This window comes from Anopheles ziemanni, chromosome X (assembly GCF_943734765.1).
Source record: "Anopheles ziemanni chromosome X, idAnoZiCoDA_A2_x.2, whole genome shotgun sequence".
Lineage (NCBI taxonomy): Eukaryota > Metazoa > Arthropoda > Insecta > Diptera > Culicidae > Anopheles > Anopheles ziemanni.
Genome location: NC_080707.1, coordinates 1,853,500 through 1,873,096, shown reverse-complemented (window position 1 = coordinate 1,873,096; position 19,597 = coordinate 1,853,500). Strand labels below are relative to the sequence as shown.

Below are 19,597 nucleotides of genomic sequence, written 5' to 3'. Positions count from 1 at the left end.
TACATGTCTATACGCAACATGAAAACACTTTGGGGTGAAGGACGGGTGGACATAACCTCAAAAAAGGTTTACTTTTTGATTAAACATATTTCTACCAAATTCCGGGGAACATCGGACATACTATCCTCCGTTAGAAAGTAAAAGGAAGGGGAAGTCAAGGACAAAACCCGCCGAAGGCACACTGTTGATACTCTGTCTGTATCCACCAGGCGCCCCCATCATGTAACAGACACACTTCTCGATGTGTTTATGTCGAAAAGTAACGACCAAATCAAACGCCAGTAAACGGAATGACTAACTAGTAGACAAATGAAAAGCTCAAAATGTCATTCAACGGTTTTAAATATGTTTTGGCGTGAATAAACAAGTACGAAAATGGGTAAACAATCGGCCACGCAAGCGATGCCACACTTTTCGATTTGACGTTACGTAAGCAAAGAGATGTTTTGTGTGACGAAATCATTTATCATCCTTGTTTCAACATTCGAAATGATATTGAAATAGTGAAGGGAGTGTATGTTTCGTACTCTCGCAAGCGAGATTGAAAATTCCATTGCACCATTCCGCGTTTTACGGAACGGTTTGATGGAAACTACCGGGGGGTGCGCTTTTCAACTCGTGTAATGCGGATTGCATACCCGCACGGCGCAAATAACGAAGCGCGTGTGGGTTTAGGTGAGGTTCGTGTCCATGGTGACGGCGGGCGGAATCAAATCACAAAGTGGCGCGCTGTTTTAAAAATAGACTCACACGAATGCAGGCCCAGCTTTGCATTGGCTTTCGGTGGACGTCAGCAAATAGAGCAGCAGTTCCTCGCTGCTGCGACATGTGACAACCGGAAACCGGCAATGGTGCGTCGTGGGCATTGGGGAGAAACGATTCACCGGTAGCCTTCGCAGGTCCGCTTCTCAGGTCCTGGACGTGTTGAGCGTGTACACCATTGTTTTAACGCCACTACACCATTCCCGGGGAGGGTCTCTCTCTTGGTCGGAGGTACCTACCGTACGCCCGAGCTAGGCGGATGGATGGATTGATCGGTATAATCGCTGTCACCGGCAAACAGTGATGGTGAGGGGGGTGGGTCCGCTGATGAGCATAATTGAACCATCCATTGTCCGGGAGTTGGAGGTGGGTGAGCAACCGTTTTCTCCGGAAGCGAACGTTGCATTTCATCCCGTAGTCGTCGGGAACTCACGTTCAACTCCCGTCTCGGTTGCCGCCGGCTGTTGAATGCTGTAATCCCAGCCGCCCACTAATAGATCCAGAGATCCAGAAAGCCAGCGAGTAGAAACGGGACAAAACGGGCTCATGGAAGGCAGGTTCTGGAGGAGGATAAATTGCCACCTTGGAGTGTAGAGGCAGAAGGCCATCCTGAAGGCTGGAGCCACAGACATGAGCCACCTGTTGAAACTTTTACCCCACCCTTTTGCCTCCAGCGGTGGATTGTGGATTGTGTTTCGCGGTCTGTGGACAAACTTCTGTTTGCCTTTGGAGTTGCCAAATTTGCGTCGCTCGATTTGAAAACCGTTCCGCGTACCGTTTGTGGTGAGTAACACGCAATCTTGTTTAATTACTGGAATATTGAAAATTCCTGCAATCAATTTTGTGTCATAAATCCTGAAAAGTCGAAACCGGTTGCAGCCAGCTTCGAGAAATCAAACACGTCCATCCTCGAATCCGAGAGTTCGCGCGTAATGCGCCGGTTTGGGTACCGAGGTTTGCCCTAACCTCAAAAACAACGTAGCAGACCTCTCTGCGTCGTTGGCGCTCGAAGGCCACGTCGCGGGCGATCGAATGCCGGACGCCGATTGGTCGGCCGATCGTACGATGAGCCGTCCGGCCCACCGGATGGTCCCCCCCCACCCGTCACCTTCCACCCCGGCGAAAGCACGCACTCCACGGCACGGTCCGGAAAAAAAGACGACTGATAACGATAGCCGCTACTCGAGCGAGTATTCTAGGGGTTCTGGAAGAACCAGAATGCTAATCACATCCTACGTTCGATAAGACCTCGCGTGATCAAGAAAAGGGCACCGTGGTTCGGCGGAAAGGCGGGATGGGTAGCGATTGAAGAAAATTTTTTGAAATTGAATTCAAGCGAGCGAGCGAGAGAAAAACGGAATCGTGATTGCATCACGAAAACTTGAGTTATCGACGGGAGGAGATGGTAGTTTCAAAAAACCATTCGATCGTTGCAGTTGTTGATGAGGTTGTGTAGGATTTTTTGGCCCCAACCGTCATCATCCTGCTCGTGTTGGTGTTGTTATTGCCTGCCTGCCGGAATCTGAGTCGGACCGCATTTTTCAACAATTATTTCCTATTATTGACAGCTGTCAGAGGCATCCCGTGTGGTGTTTATGTATACCGGTTTTACCGTGGCGGTGGTATTATGGCTCGCGGTACTACGCCGGCGACGGCTCCAGTGGCGTCTGCTGCAATCGCTTTGACTTGCGCTTATCAAACCAACCGACCGTTGGAGCCGGGAGGAGGAGAAATAGAACGAGCGAAGATTAACGAAAATTTCAACCGATCCAAGCGCATCCGCTCCTCCGGTGAAGGTTCTGCTTATCGGAGGACGCCTTAACTTTCTCGAATCAAGTGTGGGGGAAAGGGGGGGGAAGGGTGGCTGGTGAAGAACTCTCATGTAAAAAAAGACCCGTAACGAAAAAGGTCTGCCGGCAGCGACGTGATAGTGACGACGCAGTGGAGTACTGGCCCGATCACCCAGATTTAGTTCAGTCTCGATTGTGTGCTACGAACGAGCGGGGTTCTAGGTGATTTGCTGCCTTCGCTTTGAGTAGGGTGTTTCGGAACAACAATCGTCCAACGTGTAGCTAAAAGAAAGGTACACAAGTTACAAGAGTGACTCGAACAGTTTAGAGATAGAGTTCTAGTTCCCAGATCTGAGATTCCGCTCGCCCGGGAACTACATTTGGAATTGCGTGCGAGTGAAGGTGCACCTGTCAGTGTTTAGCGATGGTGCGAGAAGTAGGGAACTTACAAACGCAATCGTCCACCATGCGTATCCTCACCAATCAATGCAGCAACAACAGCACCGGAAGCACCAGCAGTACCAGCTCGGAGGGCTCGCACAAGCAACCCGCCGCTGACCGATGGATGGGTTACGTTCTCACCATAGTCGGTAAGGCTCTAGATGAAAAAGGTTTCGCGAAAGGGACCAGACTATAGGCTCTGAAAAAGAGGACAACAAGCCTCAAATTTCAGAGTTGCAGAGTTTCCCAAAACATGTGTGTTCAACTTTCCTAATAGGCTTCCAAATTGCTGCCTTGTACTTAGAAAATTGTTGGATTCTCTTCCAATTGCAAGGGCATCAGTTTTGTCAAAACAGCTTTACCGGCCCGTTTTCCATCGACATTGTAAACAGTGATATAAAGTGTAGCTTTGTATTCCAATTGCGTATTTCATTGAAACCAAATGGTTCAAACCTGACGAAGCCAAGAATTAGGCAAGAATAGAGATTGCAAACCAGTTCTAGACACACATTGAGTATAGTTGACATTTACGTAGGGAATCTAACATATTGTTACAGTTAGAACGTCGCAGAAGAAAGAATGCATGTTTTGTAGAACGCAGGAATGCAATAAGGACTCTCTCAGAAACCTGTGAAAAGTCAAACGGACAATTTCAATTACTTGTTCACTGATAGACAAGGTACATTTGCTGACCCCTAGTGTAGGGTTCCCCCGATCTCCGACCCCGGGAGATTCGCAGATAATGTTGGGCTGCACATGTTGGTCATGAGTGTTGCAGAAGAGTACTTCCAAAGTTCAGGTCCAATTTCCAACGGCGCTAGAAGGCATCGATCACGACCTAAGGCGCGGGGCTTCCACTACCGGGAGCATAGTCCATGATGTTGAAGTTCTCATGTAGAGGAAAGGAGAAAAAAAAAACATCAATCAATCATCAAAGAGCGATGGGCGCAGGTCCGCGACCTATTTGATTTCGCCGATGATTTGTGTTCAATTTTTTGATCAACATTCCCCGAAGTCGTGAACACCGACGCTGCCTGGTACCACTGCTCACCAGTGCTACTTATCGGTACCTTCCGATGGTTTCATGTTTGTTTTCATGTTCTGTTTGCAGCTGTAGTCAGCTACGTGACGGCCGGCTTGATGTTGGGCTGGAGCAATGGGGCGTTCCAGCGCTTCAGCTCCGACACCCGGCTGCAGCATCTGTCGGAGGGCTGGCGGTTCTCCCTGGCCGCCACACCAGCCCTGCTGATAGCGGTGATAGCGCTAGCGATGCATCGGTTCTACTACTGGATAGGCACCAAGGCGTTCCTACTGACCGGGTCTCTGTTGGCGGTCGGCTCAATGTGCCTGGAGGCGTTCGCCCGATCGTTCTGGTGGCTTAGTGCCGCCCGCATCCTGGCTGGCATCTCGACGGGCCTCACCTTCACGCTGGTGCCGCCGTACGTAGAAGAGTTCGGTATCGTTAAGCAGACGCTCATGAGCGATCTTTTGTCCGCCAGCTTCCCCATCGGAGTTCTGATACGCTTTGCCGCCGGTAAGAACTCCTGAGCCGTCGTCGTACTCCAGAAAAGCTCGCTTTCACGAGCCTTGCTATCTCTTCCGAATCAGATTGGCTACTGCCGGTGGAGTTCAGCACGTGGGCATCACTCTGCTGGGCCGTGCTTCCCGCCTGCTGCTTCGTGGGAATGTTGCTGTTGCCCGAGTCGGCTCGCTTCCTGTGCGCAACCGATCGGCTGTCGGAAGCAGCGTCCGTCCTACAGCGCACGAATGCGCTTCAGCCCGGTGACCTGCAGCAGGACGCGTTCCTCCAGTCCACCCTTTCGCGCTGGCAGCAACCCAACCCGGGCCTGCTGGAAGCTGTGCGCAATCAGGGTAACCTGACCCAGCTCGTGCCGCTGCTCGCGCTGTTCACCTTCCAGGCGTTCGTCGGTGTCCTACCGATGCTGTTCTACCTGACCAACCTGCTCGAGCTGGCTGGCAGCGACCGTCCGTCCCTGCAGACCGTCACCCTCATGGCCGTCTTCGTCTGCACCTCGGTGTTCACCCGCAAAGTGGTCCGATGTCCGCATCTGCACCGTCCACTGCTCGCCACCAGCTCGCTGCTGATAGCCGTTGCCATGTTCACGCTCGGCTGGCACATCCACCTGCTGCGTATCCGCACGTCGACCCTCGAACCCGGCCAGCAGGACTGGTCACTGCCTTCCTTCGCCCTCGTGTTCGCCGCCTACGCCCTCGGCTTCCATCGGCAGCCGCAGCTGCTGCTACAGTCCGAGGTGCGCGAGGAGAACCTCTTCGGCCTGCGCACTCTAGCCGTCGCCATCTGCTGGGCCTCGGTCTATATCGCCGTCCGGTTGCTTCCCTTCCTGCTGCGCACCATCGGTGCCGGCTGGCTGCTCTGGAACACGAGCCTGGTAGCGCTCTTTGCCGCCCTGTTCGTGTACGTCGCCGTGCCCCGCTCGGACGGGTTCGCGCACAAAACGCTCCCCCCCGCCATACGCTGTTCCTCGACCAGCTCCTCCTCCTCCTCGACGTCGGCGACGCCTTCCAAGAAAACCAGTTGGACCGCGGTGCAGATTACTCCCGACCATTTCCCATCCGCTCCCCAGGGACCGGTGGAGACGGTCTGAGCCAAACGAGCCACCCTTCCCCATCACACCCCCGCTCCCCTCCCTCCACGCGGGGAAGAAGAACACTGATCGTTCTGATAACGGGGGGCGCATATTTCGACAAGCAGGAGAACTCGCGGAAGAGTTGTTTACTTTTCCCACATTGACATGACTGGCTCACGTGGCCTTCCGGACCTGACGCAGTTCGTCACGACCCCTCTCCCCAATCACCTTTCCCCCTTCCTCCACCGTCGTTCGCATTCAACGCTGTGAGTCACGCGAGGCACTATCAGTTTCTTTCTGGTTACGGATGCGGTGCGTCCGAAGCGGAGTGAGCAAACGTCGATGGCGTCATCGTGCGGATCGTACCAACCGATCGGTCCAATCGGAAAAGGACAACCCGCCGAGCCGGCGATGGAAAAGCGATAACACGGCAAAACACGGGATTTTCTTTCGCATCAGCTACCAAAACAAGAAACGTAATAGGGTTTAAAAGAAAAGGGTTTCAACTGGTCTTAATGTAAGTTAGCGTAAATATGTGTGTGCATGTGTGTGTATATGTGTGTGTGTGTGTGCGTTTGAGAGAGAGAGAGAGAGTGTATGCAATACTTGTTGTGGGAACTGGGAAAACAGAACATAACGTGTAGGTTAATAGCAAAACGACTCTTAGTTATGTTTTAACAAATTGATTCTATTTGTTTGTGGTTTATTGGAATATTTCCGTGGTTTCATCTTGTTTCTGTTCACTCGAGTTCGCTTCTCTCGATATTGTTGCCTGTCAGAGCTGCGCGGTGTCAAGTGATCATGCCGGGAGTGAGGTTTTCCCCGATTTTTGTTTATGTTTTTGCTTTTTCTATAGCAGAAACCACGACACCAACGCAGACTTAGGGGGGTTGGGGAACGATAATTAGAGGGGGTGGGGGCGCATAGGGAGGGTCGGGAGAGGGTCTCATGCGAGCGCGAAATGTTTGGACAGGATGTATAGATGTAAATTTTTCTCATAGCTATGATTTCATACATTTATTTAGTCGTAGTCTCCCAGGCGGAGGAACGAGAATGTTTTTGACTATTAAAAATATATCAATATGTTACTGTTATGCTTTGTAATGTTTGTGTTTCGGTGTTTTTTTTTTGTTTGTTTTTGTTTTAAATTCTACCCTCTATTTTCCTCCGTTTCACTTGTTTGTTTGTCCGCTTCGCGTTGTTTTGCTTTATTCTTCGGTTTGCTCGCTTTCCCTCGACACCGCTCCTCGCGGCTTTCACTTTCTTGTTTATTCTAAAAGCTTCTTCTTAGTGACTACTGCTTACCGCCTCTAAATGCCCCGTGTCCCCGATCGATTTCTATTGTTTTTGTTTGCTCCTCCCCCCTTTTGTTTGTGGAGTAAGGTTTTCCATTTCCCACCCCATCCCCCCCTTAACGAAGACCACTAAGCGTCACCACTTGTTCCTCGTGACAGATGCAACCCGCTGATAAGTTGTCTGTGCTAGAACTAGTTCTAGTGTCCATCTTCGTCGCATCGTTTGTGTTTGTTAGTGTATGATATGGTGTCTCCTGAATGTGACCGACTAGCAGCAGGAGCTACGGAGCTACGGAGAGGATAACGCGTTACCTGCTAGCAATGGTTGCACAACTAAACTTAATTGAGTTGCACCGACCCGGGGCCTGCGTTGGGACAAACTGCAAATCATTCACTCTACACTCCTCTTGTTTCACCCTCTGTTAAATGCGTTCCCTGCGTTCACGACAAGAAGATCAACTAGACAACAAGAACAACAATTAGTTGGCGTATATTGTACTCTTCATATGTTTGTGTTCGTATAAAAGTACTATGATGCTTAGAGATGAGAGATGAGAGCCTTCCAGTGTGTAATGTGGCGTTTTCTTTTCCCCTCCCCCATACATTTGTTGCTTGCTCCCTCCTTCCCGTTTTACATGGATTTGTTGTATATATATATATATATATATAAGTGTAGCTCCGTTGATGTATATTTGTTACCCCCATTTTCCCGCTTTGACTCTCGTCGGGCTCACCGCCTAACAAGCACTACCACCAAGTGCCCTTTGATGTTGCAGAACCCCTTTCGAGCTGTTGCGCTGTGCGGCTGTTTGCCTACCCTGCAGGCGCATCCACACTCCGCTTGGCCCTGGTACTTTGCGGCGTGTAATTAGTTCGCTTTTTTTTTTCTTTGCCGCACAAACAATGCGTTGGAGTGCGTTTTCCACGACGAGCGCGCTGCGAGGAAAATTCATTGCAATAATGTTCATGTCTTTCCGGTTTTGCGTCGTGACCATCACTCGTGCACCGATGCCAATGCCCACCGCGAGGGACTGGGATGAAACCGGGCTGAAAAGGTAGGCATTGCCTGGTTCTGGTTGCGTCTTCCGTCGTTTGCGCCTCGCCCCGAACTTTGGGCGACTTCCGTTTGCGCTATCGATGCAGCGATCAGTCCGCTTGTTTGCGTTTCGCTCGAAAACAGGTTGCAGCTGGGACGACTCCCAGCCGGTTTTGACCTTTCCGTGGGCTGAAGCGCTCGAGTACGTTCGATTTCGCTACCTCGTGATGCATGCGTGCGATCTCCCACGCTCCGCCTCCCAGGGAAAATAAAGGGGAAAACTCCAGCAGCTGGAGAGGAATGGCTTTTTTGTTTTCCACAGGACACGCGCGATGGGATGCGTGCACTTTTGCCATCGGTTCGGTGTTGTTTACGTTGCTGGACGACTTTGTGCGTCAATTTGGAAGGGTGAAGAAACCTTTAACACACATCCACCATGTCTCGCATTGCATCTTGACATTCCTCTCGCTCTCTCTCTCTCTCTATCTTTCGTTTGTCTTCTTCTTTCTGCTCGGTTCGTATCTTACCCCGGGTGCCGGATCTGGGTTTCGGAATGTTTGTGCAGTGGTAAAATGGAGGGAGGGTGGATACAGGGGGGAAAAAGTCGCATATTTAGGAGCAGTGGCTCTTAGTGGTCAGCTAGTATTACCCGTATACATACACCCGTGTCCAATTGCTTCAAGACCATCTTGATTTATGAGAGTTTTAATGAAATCATTTGTTTATACCAATGTAGCAATGCATTATAAATGCAGTATAATAATAGACAGACCTTACAGCTGTCAAACAGGGTTGTACAGAAACGAAAATCAAATGCTAAATCGAAAGCTTCAGGACGTAATCCAAGGATTGTTTACTTTTATCAAAGTCTGCCTGCAAAACATTGCACAAACATGTTTAAACAAAGGTGGTTTTATAACAACTGGACGCAGTGTATAATGATATATATATACTTCTATATACATACACGTAATCACATATACACACACATATATTAGCAGGATTGCGATAGGGAATTGTGCTGAATGGTTAGCCGCCGAGAGTTGTCAAACATACAAAGACACTCAGAAATATCGAAAGATCCAAGGAGAAAGCGATAATGAGAGAGAGAGAGGATGAGCAAGAACGAGAGAGAAAGAGAGAGAGAGAGAGAGAGAGAGAGAGAGGGGGGTGGAGGATGTGCGATGTGTTAGTGGTCGCTGTAGCGTCCCTATCTCTGGTCACAGAAGTGCCAGATGGGGCGCCCCCAGAACGATCAAATGTTTAGCCGCCGGAGGCTGCGCGTCGATGGCTCGACCAGACTGCCCGGGAGAGAGTTGAGCGGGGCGAGCGGATGGCCGGAGCTGGTGGCGCTGAGGCGGGAGCCGCTCGAGAGGAGCCCACGTCCCGCCGTGCCGCCTCCGCCGCCGCCGCCGCCGGCCGATGATCCCGGGCTCTCCATCACCAGCGGGTGACAGATGTCGTACACGTTCGGCGGCCGAACTGTCACCGTGGAGGTGGAGCAAGAGGAGGAGGCGGTGCAGGCGGCACTGGTCCCCGACGTCCCCGGTCCACCGGTGGAGGGGCCGGCCGACGAGCAGCCCACCGGATGCAGATGGTGCAGGCCCGATTGGCCGCCACTTCCGGCCGCCGCCGAGCCTAGGGCGGAGCGCTCCTGAAGGCTGACGATGCTGGAGCGCGCTCCGTCGCCGGTGGCGGACAGCAGCAGGCCGCAGCCGGGGCTGGAGGTGGAGCTGATGCTGGGCGCGTAGGACGTGCGTCATCTGGAGTCGGAGAGGTCACCGCCGACGGGGTCGCTGTCGTCGCAGAGCGACTGGGCGGCGGCGCTCGGCGAGATGCTGGGCGTGCGGCCGCCATGGCCGCGCATCTGCGACATGTCCGAGCCGCGGCGGCTGCCGACGGCGGCCGGGAAGCGCGCGCCCGAGCAGAAGCACCGGCAGATGATGCGCTTGAACGCGAATCGGAAGTCCTTGGAGAAGAGCGCGTAGATCATCGGATTGATGGCCGAGTTGCAGTAGCCGATCCAGAAGACGATCGAGAACAGCAGCTCGTTGATGCAGTCGTCGCAGAACGGCCGCACCAGGTACATGGTGAAGAACGGCAGCCAGCACAGCACGAACAGCCCGACGATAATTGCCAGCGTCTTGGCCGCCTTCGTCTCCATGCGGAAGCGCTTCACCTGCGCCTTGATGTTCCGCTTGCCCATGCGCTTGCTCGAGCGGGGCGAGAGCAGGCTGCCCCGCTCCCGGTGTTGGTGGTGTTGCTGTTGCTGCTGCTGCTGTTGCTGCTGTTGCTCCGTCACCGTGAGGTAGCGGGGCGAGCCGCCACCGTGCGCCGGCGGCTGATCCTTGGAGGGGCGGCGAAAGATCTGCGACGCGTTGGTGTCCCGTCCGTTCGCGGAGGAATAGTGTACGGCGTACAGCAGCTTCGTGCCGACGGTGTTGCCCGCCCCGGCCATCACCCCAGCCGCCGCGGTCGCCGCTGCCGCACCCGCCCCGAGCGACGCAACCGATGGAGCGGCCGGCGGCGCAGCCGCTGCCGCCGACGAGCCCGACGGCTCCGCAAGCCCCTGGCAAGCCTGGGCGACGTTCTCGCTCGACGGGTATGAGACGGAGATCTTGATCTTCTCGTGCTGCGGCGCACTGTGGCCGTGGGCAGCCGCCGCCGCTGCAGCCGCCGCAGCCGCCGCCGCCAGCTTGCCGCCGCGGGTCGAGTAGCGCGACAGGCGCTCGGGCGACGCACTGCCGATGCTGGTAGTGGTGCTGTGCGTGCTACCGTTGCTGTGTGGCGACTCGTGCAGAGGAGCGCTCGTCGATCCCCGCCCTCGGTGTATGCGCAGCGTGAGCCGATTGTCGTCGAACCGATTGCCCATGCCTACACAACCCGGGGCAGAGCGGGGCCAGTTCGAGGTTGGAACCGTAGAAGAAGTGTGGGATGGGGGGGGGGTCACGGGCAGGAAGATCGGCAAGCCATTGGCAAGGAACCGCACGAGAAGAGGGGGAGAAGGAAAGGAAGGGCGGAAGGTGCGGGAGTAAAAAGAAGAAGAGGAAAACAAGCGGATAAAGTTTAGTATCAGTAGTTGCGTAGCTCGATTCGAGTTGGGGTTTGGGGTTGGTTGTTCGCTATCGGTGTTGCTCTTCCATCATGGCAACAACCACAATTCCATTCTCCCACTGTTGCGGCATTGGTTTGCTATCAACGTTTTGGAGACATTTACGTAAACACAAGCCTTTTCGGGCACGCGGAAAGCAGGTGAAAGTAAAAGGAAAACAAACACAAGGCAGAACGAAAACGAAACGACGATCGTCCTTTGATCTAGCGATTTAGAAGAAGTCCGATTCAAGACGCCTGAATGTCATTCTGAAGCTGTCAACTGACATTCGCTGCGGGGGAAGGAGTAAAGGGGAACTGTGGGAAACGAGTGGTATCAGAGAAACAATTGTGTTGGCGTCGCCACGACATAACCTTTTTAAGGCATGGTGTTGATGAGTCTACATCAAAGTATTCGCTCTTTGTAGAGCAGAACTTACATATCAAGGTTTAGACCTGCAAGTGAAACAAAGTAACATTCCATAGGAGTTAAACTGAGGAAGAAAACAAGTACAGCTCGGTGGAGGAAGAGACTTTGGACGTGCTGCGACAGTTTAATGCCGGTCACAAAGTTTGGTAACGTGCTACCGGAAGAAACAAAAACAGGTATTCTCCACCGCCCAGTAGCGAGCAGGCGTTTAATTTTCCATTTATAGGCAAAATTCAATCGAACGTAGCTCTAATCGCTACGTGTCTAGAATGACCTAGCGGTGAAAGTTGACCTATGGTTATACAGTTAAAAGTGAGCGGGGAAAGTAAACCAAAACCTTCGAGAGCCTATTGCGGTTGGTTCCGGGAACTCCGGACCACAGCTACAGAGCGTGGAACGGTGGAAGCACGGTGGATTGCCGTCACAAATAACATCCTGCGCGTACGTTGGATACCTGGGATAGATCCTGGAACTGGGCCCTGGTAAAACACGGCGTGCGTGTGGGAGAGAGTGTAGGTCGGCGGATGTTTGATTGACACAAGGTGGTAGCTTGCGTGTTGGAGCTACCTCCAGCGCGATGGAAGGTGCGGTCCCACCAATCAGTGCTGTTCGAAACTTGTCAAATCAAACGTCGGTACGTCGCTTCGTACGGCCATATTTGCACAGTCTCTGGCCACGCACACCGACAGGAATATCAATTAGACCGAAGCGTGTCCAGGACTTCGCAGCGAACGGTCGCTACCTGTCCTCGCCGTCGCATCCCCAATCCGTTCGTCTTGCTCTGTCTACTGTTTGTTCTTTTGTTCTCTATTTTTATACCTTCAGCCCGCTCTGTTTCGTTTTTAATTTAATGCCCTTCAGCATTCGTGTCTCTTCGTGTCGCTTCCGATGTCATCCTTTGACCTTTAACTGTTTATAATGTTTACTTCTTCAGTGTTTACTCAACCAGTTTGTCTAACGGACAACAAGAACCGTAAAAAAAAACACTCACACCGAGTCGGGCACGAGCAAGGACTCGGCCACGACGAGAAGTTTTGATTGTCTGCTAACGATTACGTAGAACGCTTTTATCGCTTCATCCATGCGAAACGATGGCGTCACGTCATTCCACCACTGTTTGCCATCCTTTTTCTGCTTTACGTGGCCATTTCTGCTATAAAACTCTGCAAGTTAATGCTTTTGGTTTCTGTTTAGTACGCACGTACTTCTTTTTTTGCCTCTTTCGAGCTTTGTATCGCACTGCTTCATTCCGCTCAGCTTTCGGATTTTCTAACCCTATATTTTTTCCTCTTGATGCCTTCGACTTTGCACATTTCTTTGTCCTTTCGTCTGCTTTCGCTGCCCCGGTTAAGCTTTGTGTAGCGGGGTGTCTAAAGTATACACAAAATAGCCACCGGGAGGGAGTCCGACAGAGCACTGTAACTGAGGTGATCATGTTTACGTAGCGCTAGCGTTTGACAGATTGGATGCTCTCACGCTGCTGATGCGGAGATTGTCTGATTTCTCGGCAAACGACAAGGCCGGGAACATTTATCTACCAGCTCGGATCGCCGCTCAGCTATTTCCTATCATATTAATTTTTGATATTGTGTGTCTATTTTTGCCAAACATTCTTCTCTTCGGGTTTTTGGATACGAACTGGATCCTTTTGCCAGCTTTCTTGGTTACCCCAAGCTGTTGCCTACGTCCTAGTTTATCCACAAAAAATGATGGTGAGGTGTTTATGGTTTGATTTGTTCGATTTAAGGATTGAGAATGGATGTTAACTCCGTTTTCTTTCTTGTTTTTGGCACGATTCTTACAGAAGTACGACTTTGTAGCTGTGTGGAAAGTTTGAACGCCTATAGCTGCTGAACTACCGCGCTCCAGGAGTTGTGCCCCGCAAGGGCACTCACCGGAATTGCTGACACTGTCGTTCCGACTGCCATTATCTAGCGCATTCCGGGCTAGTCAGTGGGGTTATGTTATTTTGTTCGCCTCTCCTCTAAGATTTGCTTCTAGTGGTAAAAAGAAACATCTTCTAGCGTCGAAGTTTTGATTCGCCCACGCCTACAAACAAACTGAGTCCTTCTGCGTGTTTAACCAGCATCCTCGCCCGTCCTTTTTCCTTCCGTCCATAATTTTATTGCCTCTGTTCCCCCGGCCCCCACCCCATGCCGCTCACTTCTACGCTACCACCAGTACCAGCTGTAACTTTTTCCAATTACGCAAAAACCATCCCGGCTAGCAGCTTTGCTTCAACATGTTGCTCGCTCCTTTTATCCTCCCCAAAAACTCATAAATACAACAAGCCAATTGCGTTTTCAAACATGTAAACATTTGGGCTTTATTTTTCGGGTGGATTTTGGTTTTCGGAGTTGGCGCGGGCAGGATGATGGTGCGGATTTTAGCTTTAGGAGTTTTATGTGTGTTCTCCCTTTTTATTTCTGGCATTTATAAAATCGACAAACCGCTGCAGACCGGTACAGCAGTACAGTACATTTCAGTCGGCAAAGGAGGGAACCCGTGCAGCCGTGGAGTCGGCAGCGACCAAATTAATTTTGCGAATGCAAAAAAGGCTGTACTCGAGGGCCCGTGGCCCTTGTGCGAGTTCGTTTCCCTATCAACTTTGCGCCATACGTAACTTACGAGCGGCTCCAGCAGCTGGCTGCTCAAGTTTCGCTAGAACGGTAGCCTTTGAACTCAAGTTTGGTTGGGCCGAAAGTTTAAATGACCCTATAAAGCGTAGTGGGCGAAAATTTGCTTTTGCCTGATTTATTCCTTTTAATGTTTCGATTCGACAAACCTTTCAATGAGGCGGAAACCCAGGCAGGAACCGTAGGACAAGGGCCCGACGCGGGTTGTTTAGTTTTTCTTTCACACTCCTCCGTTTTTTTTTTCGGCATTTTACAGCAGTACAGTGGGAAGCGAAGGCTATCGGCGCAAGTCTTATATTTCCTCCCACAAGCCGGTGCATCGAATGATTTAGATTGGACACTCTTTCGCCTTTCCTCACGACTTCACTGAAATCGTCCGTTTTGTCGCCAGCATTGAGCGCAGGTTTAGGAACTGCGTGAGAACCGCACCAGCTGTGAGGCGGCATCTGGCATAACGTACGTACGGCTAGGATTAAAACACAAACAAACATCGGGCTGGTTCATTACACACTATGCAGCTTGGGCGTCGACCCGATAGCGGTTTCTTACGAGATATCTATGCTTATCAATGGCAATGTGTGTGAGTGTACTTAATGTTACGATTTATTACTCCTTGGTAAGGATCCTACTTTATTAATTTCACTCCTTGTCTACCTGTACTCCTTTGAACCTCGCTCTCGCAACGTGGACTTCTCCCCCGGACGACGAGGGTCTCCGTTATCGCACCTACACTCTACGGTAGCAGAACGAGGGTCCCTTGCAAAGCAAGGCACCTGCTCCGCCTTCTTATGTTCGATAAACATGATTTTAATTGGGTTTGACTTGGGGAATATGCAGCCCTCGTTACTGAAGCGACGAGAGCAAGACTATACAGTCAGTTTGGCACCACAAAACCGTCATAGGAAAATACTGTTTTCATACGTTTCAGCTCCTGCAACACACACGCGCGCGCACATCTGCCCTCTAGACTTGGAAGTGCCTTCCCGAAACCATTCCGTCCTCTCGTGTGGGCGCTTATAGCGAGCGACATTGTTGTTGTACTACTTTGAACGATGTACGCCATCGCGCGAAAAGCCGGGTGTACTCCGATGTACCCCGCCGTGTATGTGCACTAAGAGCTACAGTAACATCGCTTATGGAACTAATACCCTGTTGATTTGCTGATTGATTTCTGGCCGTTGGATGTCACCTACGTGTGTACGTCTCACGTTTTGTTAGATTGCTGTGGTTAGTGGAGAGAGGGTAAGTACGAGGGAACGTGACATTCTTGTGCTCTCCTTGCTCCAAGAGTCGTGGCCTGTAGAGGATATGATACTGAGTAGCTCTACAGTAGGTCGACTACCGAACAATTGTCTGCTTGAGCAGCTTAGCGCTATGTCGACTTCGGCCTTGCACTTGGTCGCTCCAGTTGAAACCATAGCGTCGACAATCGTTCATTCGGATTCCCACTGTTTGGCAATGTCGAGAACGAGACGCCAGAGGCTGAGCTCGAGAAGCTTCGTGGCGGTACCACCGGTCAGCTGCTACCGAACTCTTCCATCATTAGGCAGCGACGCTACAGAGCGGTTACCGATGTCGACACGTTTTCGATGTTCGTCCCCGCGGTGCGTGGGGCCGGTTCGCGTGCCTGTTTCTTCCGTGCACCGATGATACTTGACTTCAGCTCGCGTACCGCTGACATGTCTGCCAACCGAATAACGGGTGGTTCCCGCTCGTCGTCGTCGTTGTCGTCATCGTCGAAGCTGCTTTCCGCCGTAATGTCGCTCGGTGAACGCAGTCCTCGTCGTTTGGGGGGAGCGTTAGCAGCCTGGCTAGCGGCGCTCTTGCCGTCCCGGGCGGTTCGCGTGCCATCTTGCGAGGGAAGTGTCGCTGTCGACGACTGTACCATATTCTGTTGCAGCAGCTGCTGCTGATGGCTCACGGTGACGGTGATGGACATGTTAGGGTTCAGCTCGGCGAGCGTACCAGTGCGGCTGGGCTGTCATCTGAACACACCACCGACGCCACCGTCGGCGATTTCGGTGCGTGGCGTCGACGCAATCGGCGTGAACGCCGACGGGCTGTACGAGTGGTTGGTGGTGTTGTTGTGCGCCGAGTTCTTCTTCAGCAGCAGGTTCAGCTTGAGCCGCTTCGAGCACAGGCAGCGCAGGATGATGCGCTTGAACGCCTGCCGGAAGTCCTTCGAGAAGAGCGCGTAGATGAACGGGTTGACGGCCGAGTTGCAGTAGCCGAGCCAGAACAGCACGGAAAACAGCAGCTCGTTGATGCAATCGCCGCAGAACGGCCGCACCAGGTACATGGTGAAGAACGGCAGCCAGCAGCAGATGAACCCGCCGACGATGATGCCGAGCGTCTTGGCCGCCTTCGTCTCCATGCGGAAGCGCTTCACCTGCACCTTCAGATGCTTCTTGCCGAGCTTTTTGGACGAGTTCGGCGAGAGGTCCCGCGACACCCCGACCGGCGCCTCCTTGAACACGCTCTTGCGCCGGCCGCTCATCTGCTGGTGGTGATGGTGTCGACCGCCCTGCTGGTGGTTGTGCAGCGATATCTGCAGCCCGCTCGCCAGCGACACCTGGTGCGGGCTGACGGGCACGACGCTGCCGCTCGAGGCACGTGAGATCGAAATCTGCGGATTCGGCACGCCATCTCCACCCGGTCCGCTCCCGTTCGTGCCACCGCCTCCGCTGTCGGCCGCCCGCACCGAGCCCTGAGTGCGACCCGAGCCCCCACCGGAGGCCCCACCGCCGCCCATCACTACCGATGAGCCCTCGAGCGACATGCGTACCGCGTTCTGCGCCCGGATCGTCGACTCCATCAGCGAGGCAACTCCCTTGCCGCGGTGCATCCGCAGCGTCACACTATCGTCTAGATTGTTCTTGCCACCTACAATAACAGAGCGGCCGGGACATTTTCGGGGAAGCATGGGAAGAGGGGGGGCGTGCGAGGGGTGCGCGGCCAAGGATGGGGTGGATGTTCGATCGAGCGGCGAAGGACGCCGGGCGCCGGATACGGGAGTGTTTGTTGGGTGTTGGTCAATCGATCGTTGACCGGAGTGTTGGGGGGGTGGGTCGGTGGGTAAGGCCCAGATGCCATCACACACATTCACAATTCACGTGTGTTTCACACGCATAAACATACACACACGCACGCACACACACACACACGCACGCACACACAAGCGCGTACGTCCGCACGCAAAACGCACAAACATGGCGTCCGGGAAAGAAAGAGAGAGAGAAGAAATTTATTCAATTGTAGCTGCTGGAACGCGCCATTTGTTGGCGACGGTTGATGTGGTGGTGATACTGGTGGTGGTGATGGTGGTGGGATTCGTAGAGTTAGACGGTTCTTGTAGGTAGTAGTAGTTGTAGTAGTAGTAGTAGTAGTAGAAGTAGTAGTATTGTTGTATGGTGGTATTGGTTGAAGGTGGTGATTGTTGTTATGGCGTTTATTATTAAACAATCCCGAAACTACTAATTTTAAGACAACTTGAGTGCAGGTAAACCAATATGTCGAAAAACGTGAGTGCATGTGTGCGTATGTGTGTGTGTGGGTGTGTGCGTGTTTGTTTGTTCCGAGAAGCCTTTGTTTGTTTTTGGAAGTGGCAATAGTACTGGCTGTAGAGTTTGGTTGTTTCTGCTGTGGTAGTAATACTGACGGGGGTTTGGTAGTGGTGTGAGAATGTGATGCTACTGCTGCTGTTATCGTTCGAAGCTATTGTTTTCAAGCATTGCCTGCGATTGGCGCCACTGCTCGGTTCCACTGCACACTAATCCTCTCACGCACACATGCTTTGTGCACAATGTGTCGCCTGTAGCCATCCGCCATCTTACGGATCCAATCGATGCTACTACTATTGGTCCTTCTGCCGTGTGTCCCTCGTGTGTGAGCGTGTATGTGCGTTTGAAGCGTAGATTAGCGTGCGTCCTGCTGGAAGCACCTGTCTGTCAGTAGCATCTTTCTCTGCCATCTCGGGTGTCTAACACCTGAGAGCGGCCTAACTTCGTTAGGTCGCAACTGCTGCCCTAGCGAATGCCATCGTGGAGTGGCCCCTTTGCCGGGGAACGGCGGACAAGGTTGAGCATTCGTGAAGGACCCTCCAAACAAGAGCGGATCGTGACGTCTCGAGCCGGATCGTGATACCCGCCCTCGACTCGCGAGTTAAGTATAATCAACCTACGCTGCTGTGTGTGTGTGTGTGCTTTCGCCATATTCCTTTTTGCTACCACGCGCCATGGATGGGACCGATGACGCTATCGATACCATTCTTCGGTTCGCCTTATTTTGCTTTGCCAGACAAATCCGTGCCATATAGCAAAAACACCTCCCACTCGGCTTTACCGGTGTTTTGTTGTGCGAAGACGGTGATAGTGGTCAAAGGAGAAGCAGTATAGTGGTGGTTGTAGTAGCATAGATACTTTATAGTGACAGTAGTGCCTATAGAATCAAATACTTGTTAGTGTACAACACTTTGTTGTTGTTATCGACGTTCTAGATGATGTTGGAATCCATTCTAACCTTCTAACGCGTTGCCCCTGATGAAGTACGGTAAGCACTAGTTGTGTTCTTAATGTGTCTTCTAGAAGCGAAACTAGGATCAGCTGTGTTAGTCAATTTTAACTACAGTTAAGTTGTGTTGTTTTGCTGACAAATCGTTTTCATCTCGTCTACTCTTTACTTTAAAGCTAGCGTTAGTTTTTATTTCCACTTTTGAAATCTAGCAATGCTTTTCGGTTTATTGATAAACAGGTTATTCTGTTTTTGGTTCAGCAGTAGTAGTAGCAGTAGCAGTTTATAAGAATATGTGGTTTTGTAGTATTGCATTTTTCAAGTATTATGTGGATGTTGTTTTATGTTGAAGGTTTTTGGCATTTTTGCTTGAGGTGGTTTTCATTGGAACCGTCCTTTGCTGGTAGTGTTAGGTTTTTTTTTCGGTTATGGATAAAAGTAGTTGTTTGTTTTGATTTTGTTTTTATTTGTTGAAGGGAAACACGAATACTTGGCATATACATTCGAAAACTTTCTATAGATAAATGTTTTTATACATTCTTCATCCGTACCGTATTCAGTAAACATGCACACAGTCCGAGCTGGAGGTACGAGCTCCACCGAGGTAATCTATATAAAACACGCTAAAACTTGCGCTCCTAGGTTATAAAGGTTGCTCTGCTGAGGGGGGTGGTGGGGGGGAAAAGGGAAAGGGGGTTTTGGGGGAGGGCGGTAGTAAATGCAATCCATAACACACAACTGGTAAGTTCAATTCAGACGTTCGAGCGCAATCGCCAAAGAACGAAACAGGACAACAAAAAATGAACAAAGTACGTATGGGAAAACGGTAGGCCAACGGTATGTGTAACGGAAGACATTGAAAAGGTAAAAAAATGGTACAACAGGATTACATTACTCGCACTCGCGCAACGTTTTACCAATAGTCAAAAACCTCGCACAACACACAGAGATGAATATAGTTGTACAAACTTGGTTTCGAAATGGCAATCAGGTAGAACA

At 51.5% G+C, this 19,597-nt stretch overlaps 2 protein-coding genes across 2 annotated transcripts in view; one reads left to right on the top strand and one right to left on the bottom strand.

The window, feature by feature from the left end:
- The first annotated feature begins 2,976 nt into the window (after positions 1–2,976).
- On the top strand, positions 2,977–5,620 carry LOC131290479 (glucose transport protein-like). The gene is made up of 3 exons (XM_058319627.1): positions 2,977–3,142; positions 4,105–4,527; positions 4,602–5,620. Exons 1-3 carry the CDS (start codon positions 2,977–2,979, stop codon positions 5,618–5,620), a joined length of 1,608 nt encoding a protein of 535 aa, XP_058175610.1.
- A 4,072-nt stretch (positions 5,621–9,692) lies between these two features.
- Positions 9,693–19,597, bottom strand: part of LOC131291366 (octopamine receptor Oamb) — a 30,731-nt gene continuing 20,826 nt past the window's right edge. Inside the window, exons 4-5 of the mRNA XM_058320566.1 lie at positions 10,508–10,807; positions 9,693–10,387 (exon numbers count right to left, since the gene is read on the bottom strand). Of these exons, the coding sequence (XP_058176549.1) occupies positions 9,693–10,387; positions 10,508–10,807 (995 nt within the window). The remainder of the gene's footprint in view (positions 10,388–10,507; positions 10,808–19,597) is intronic.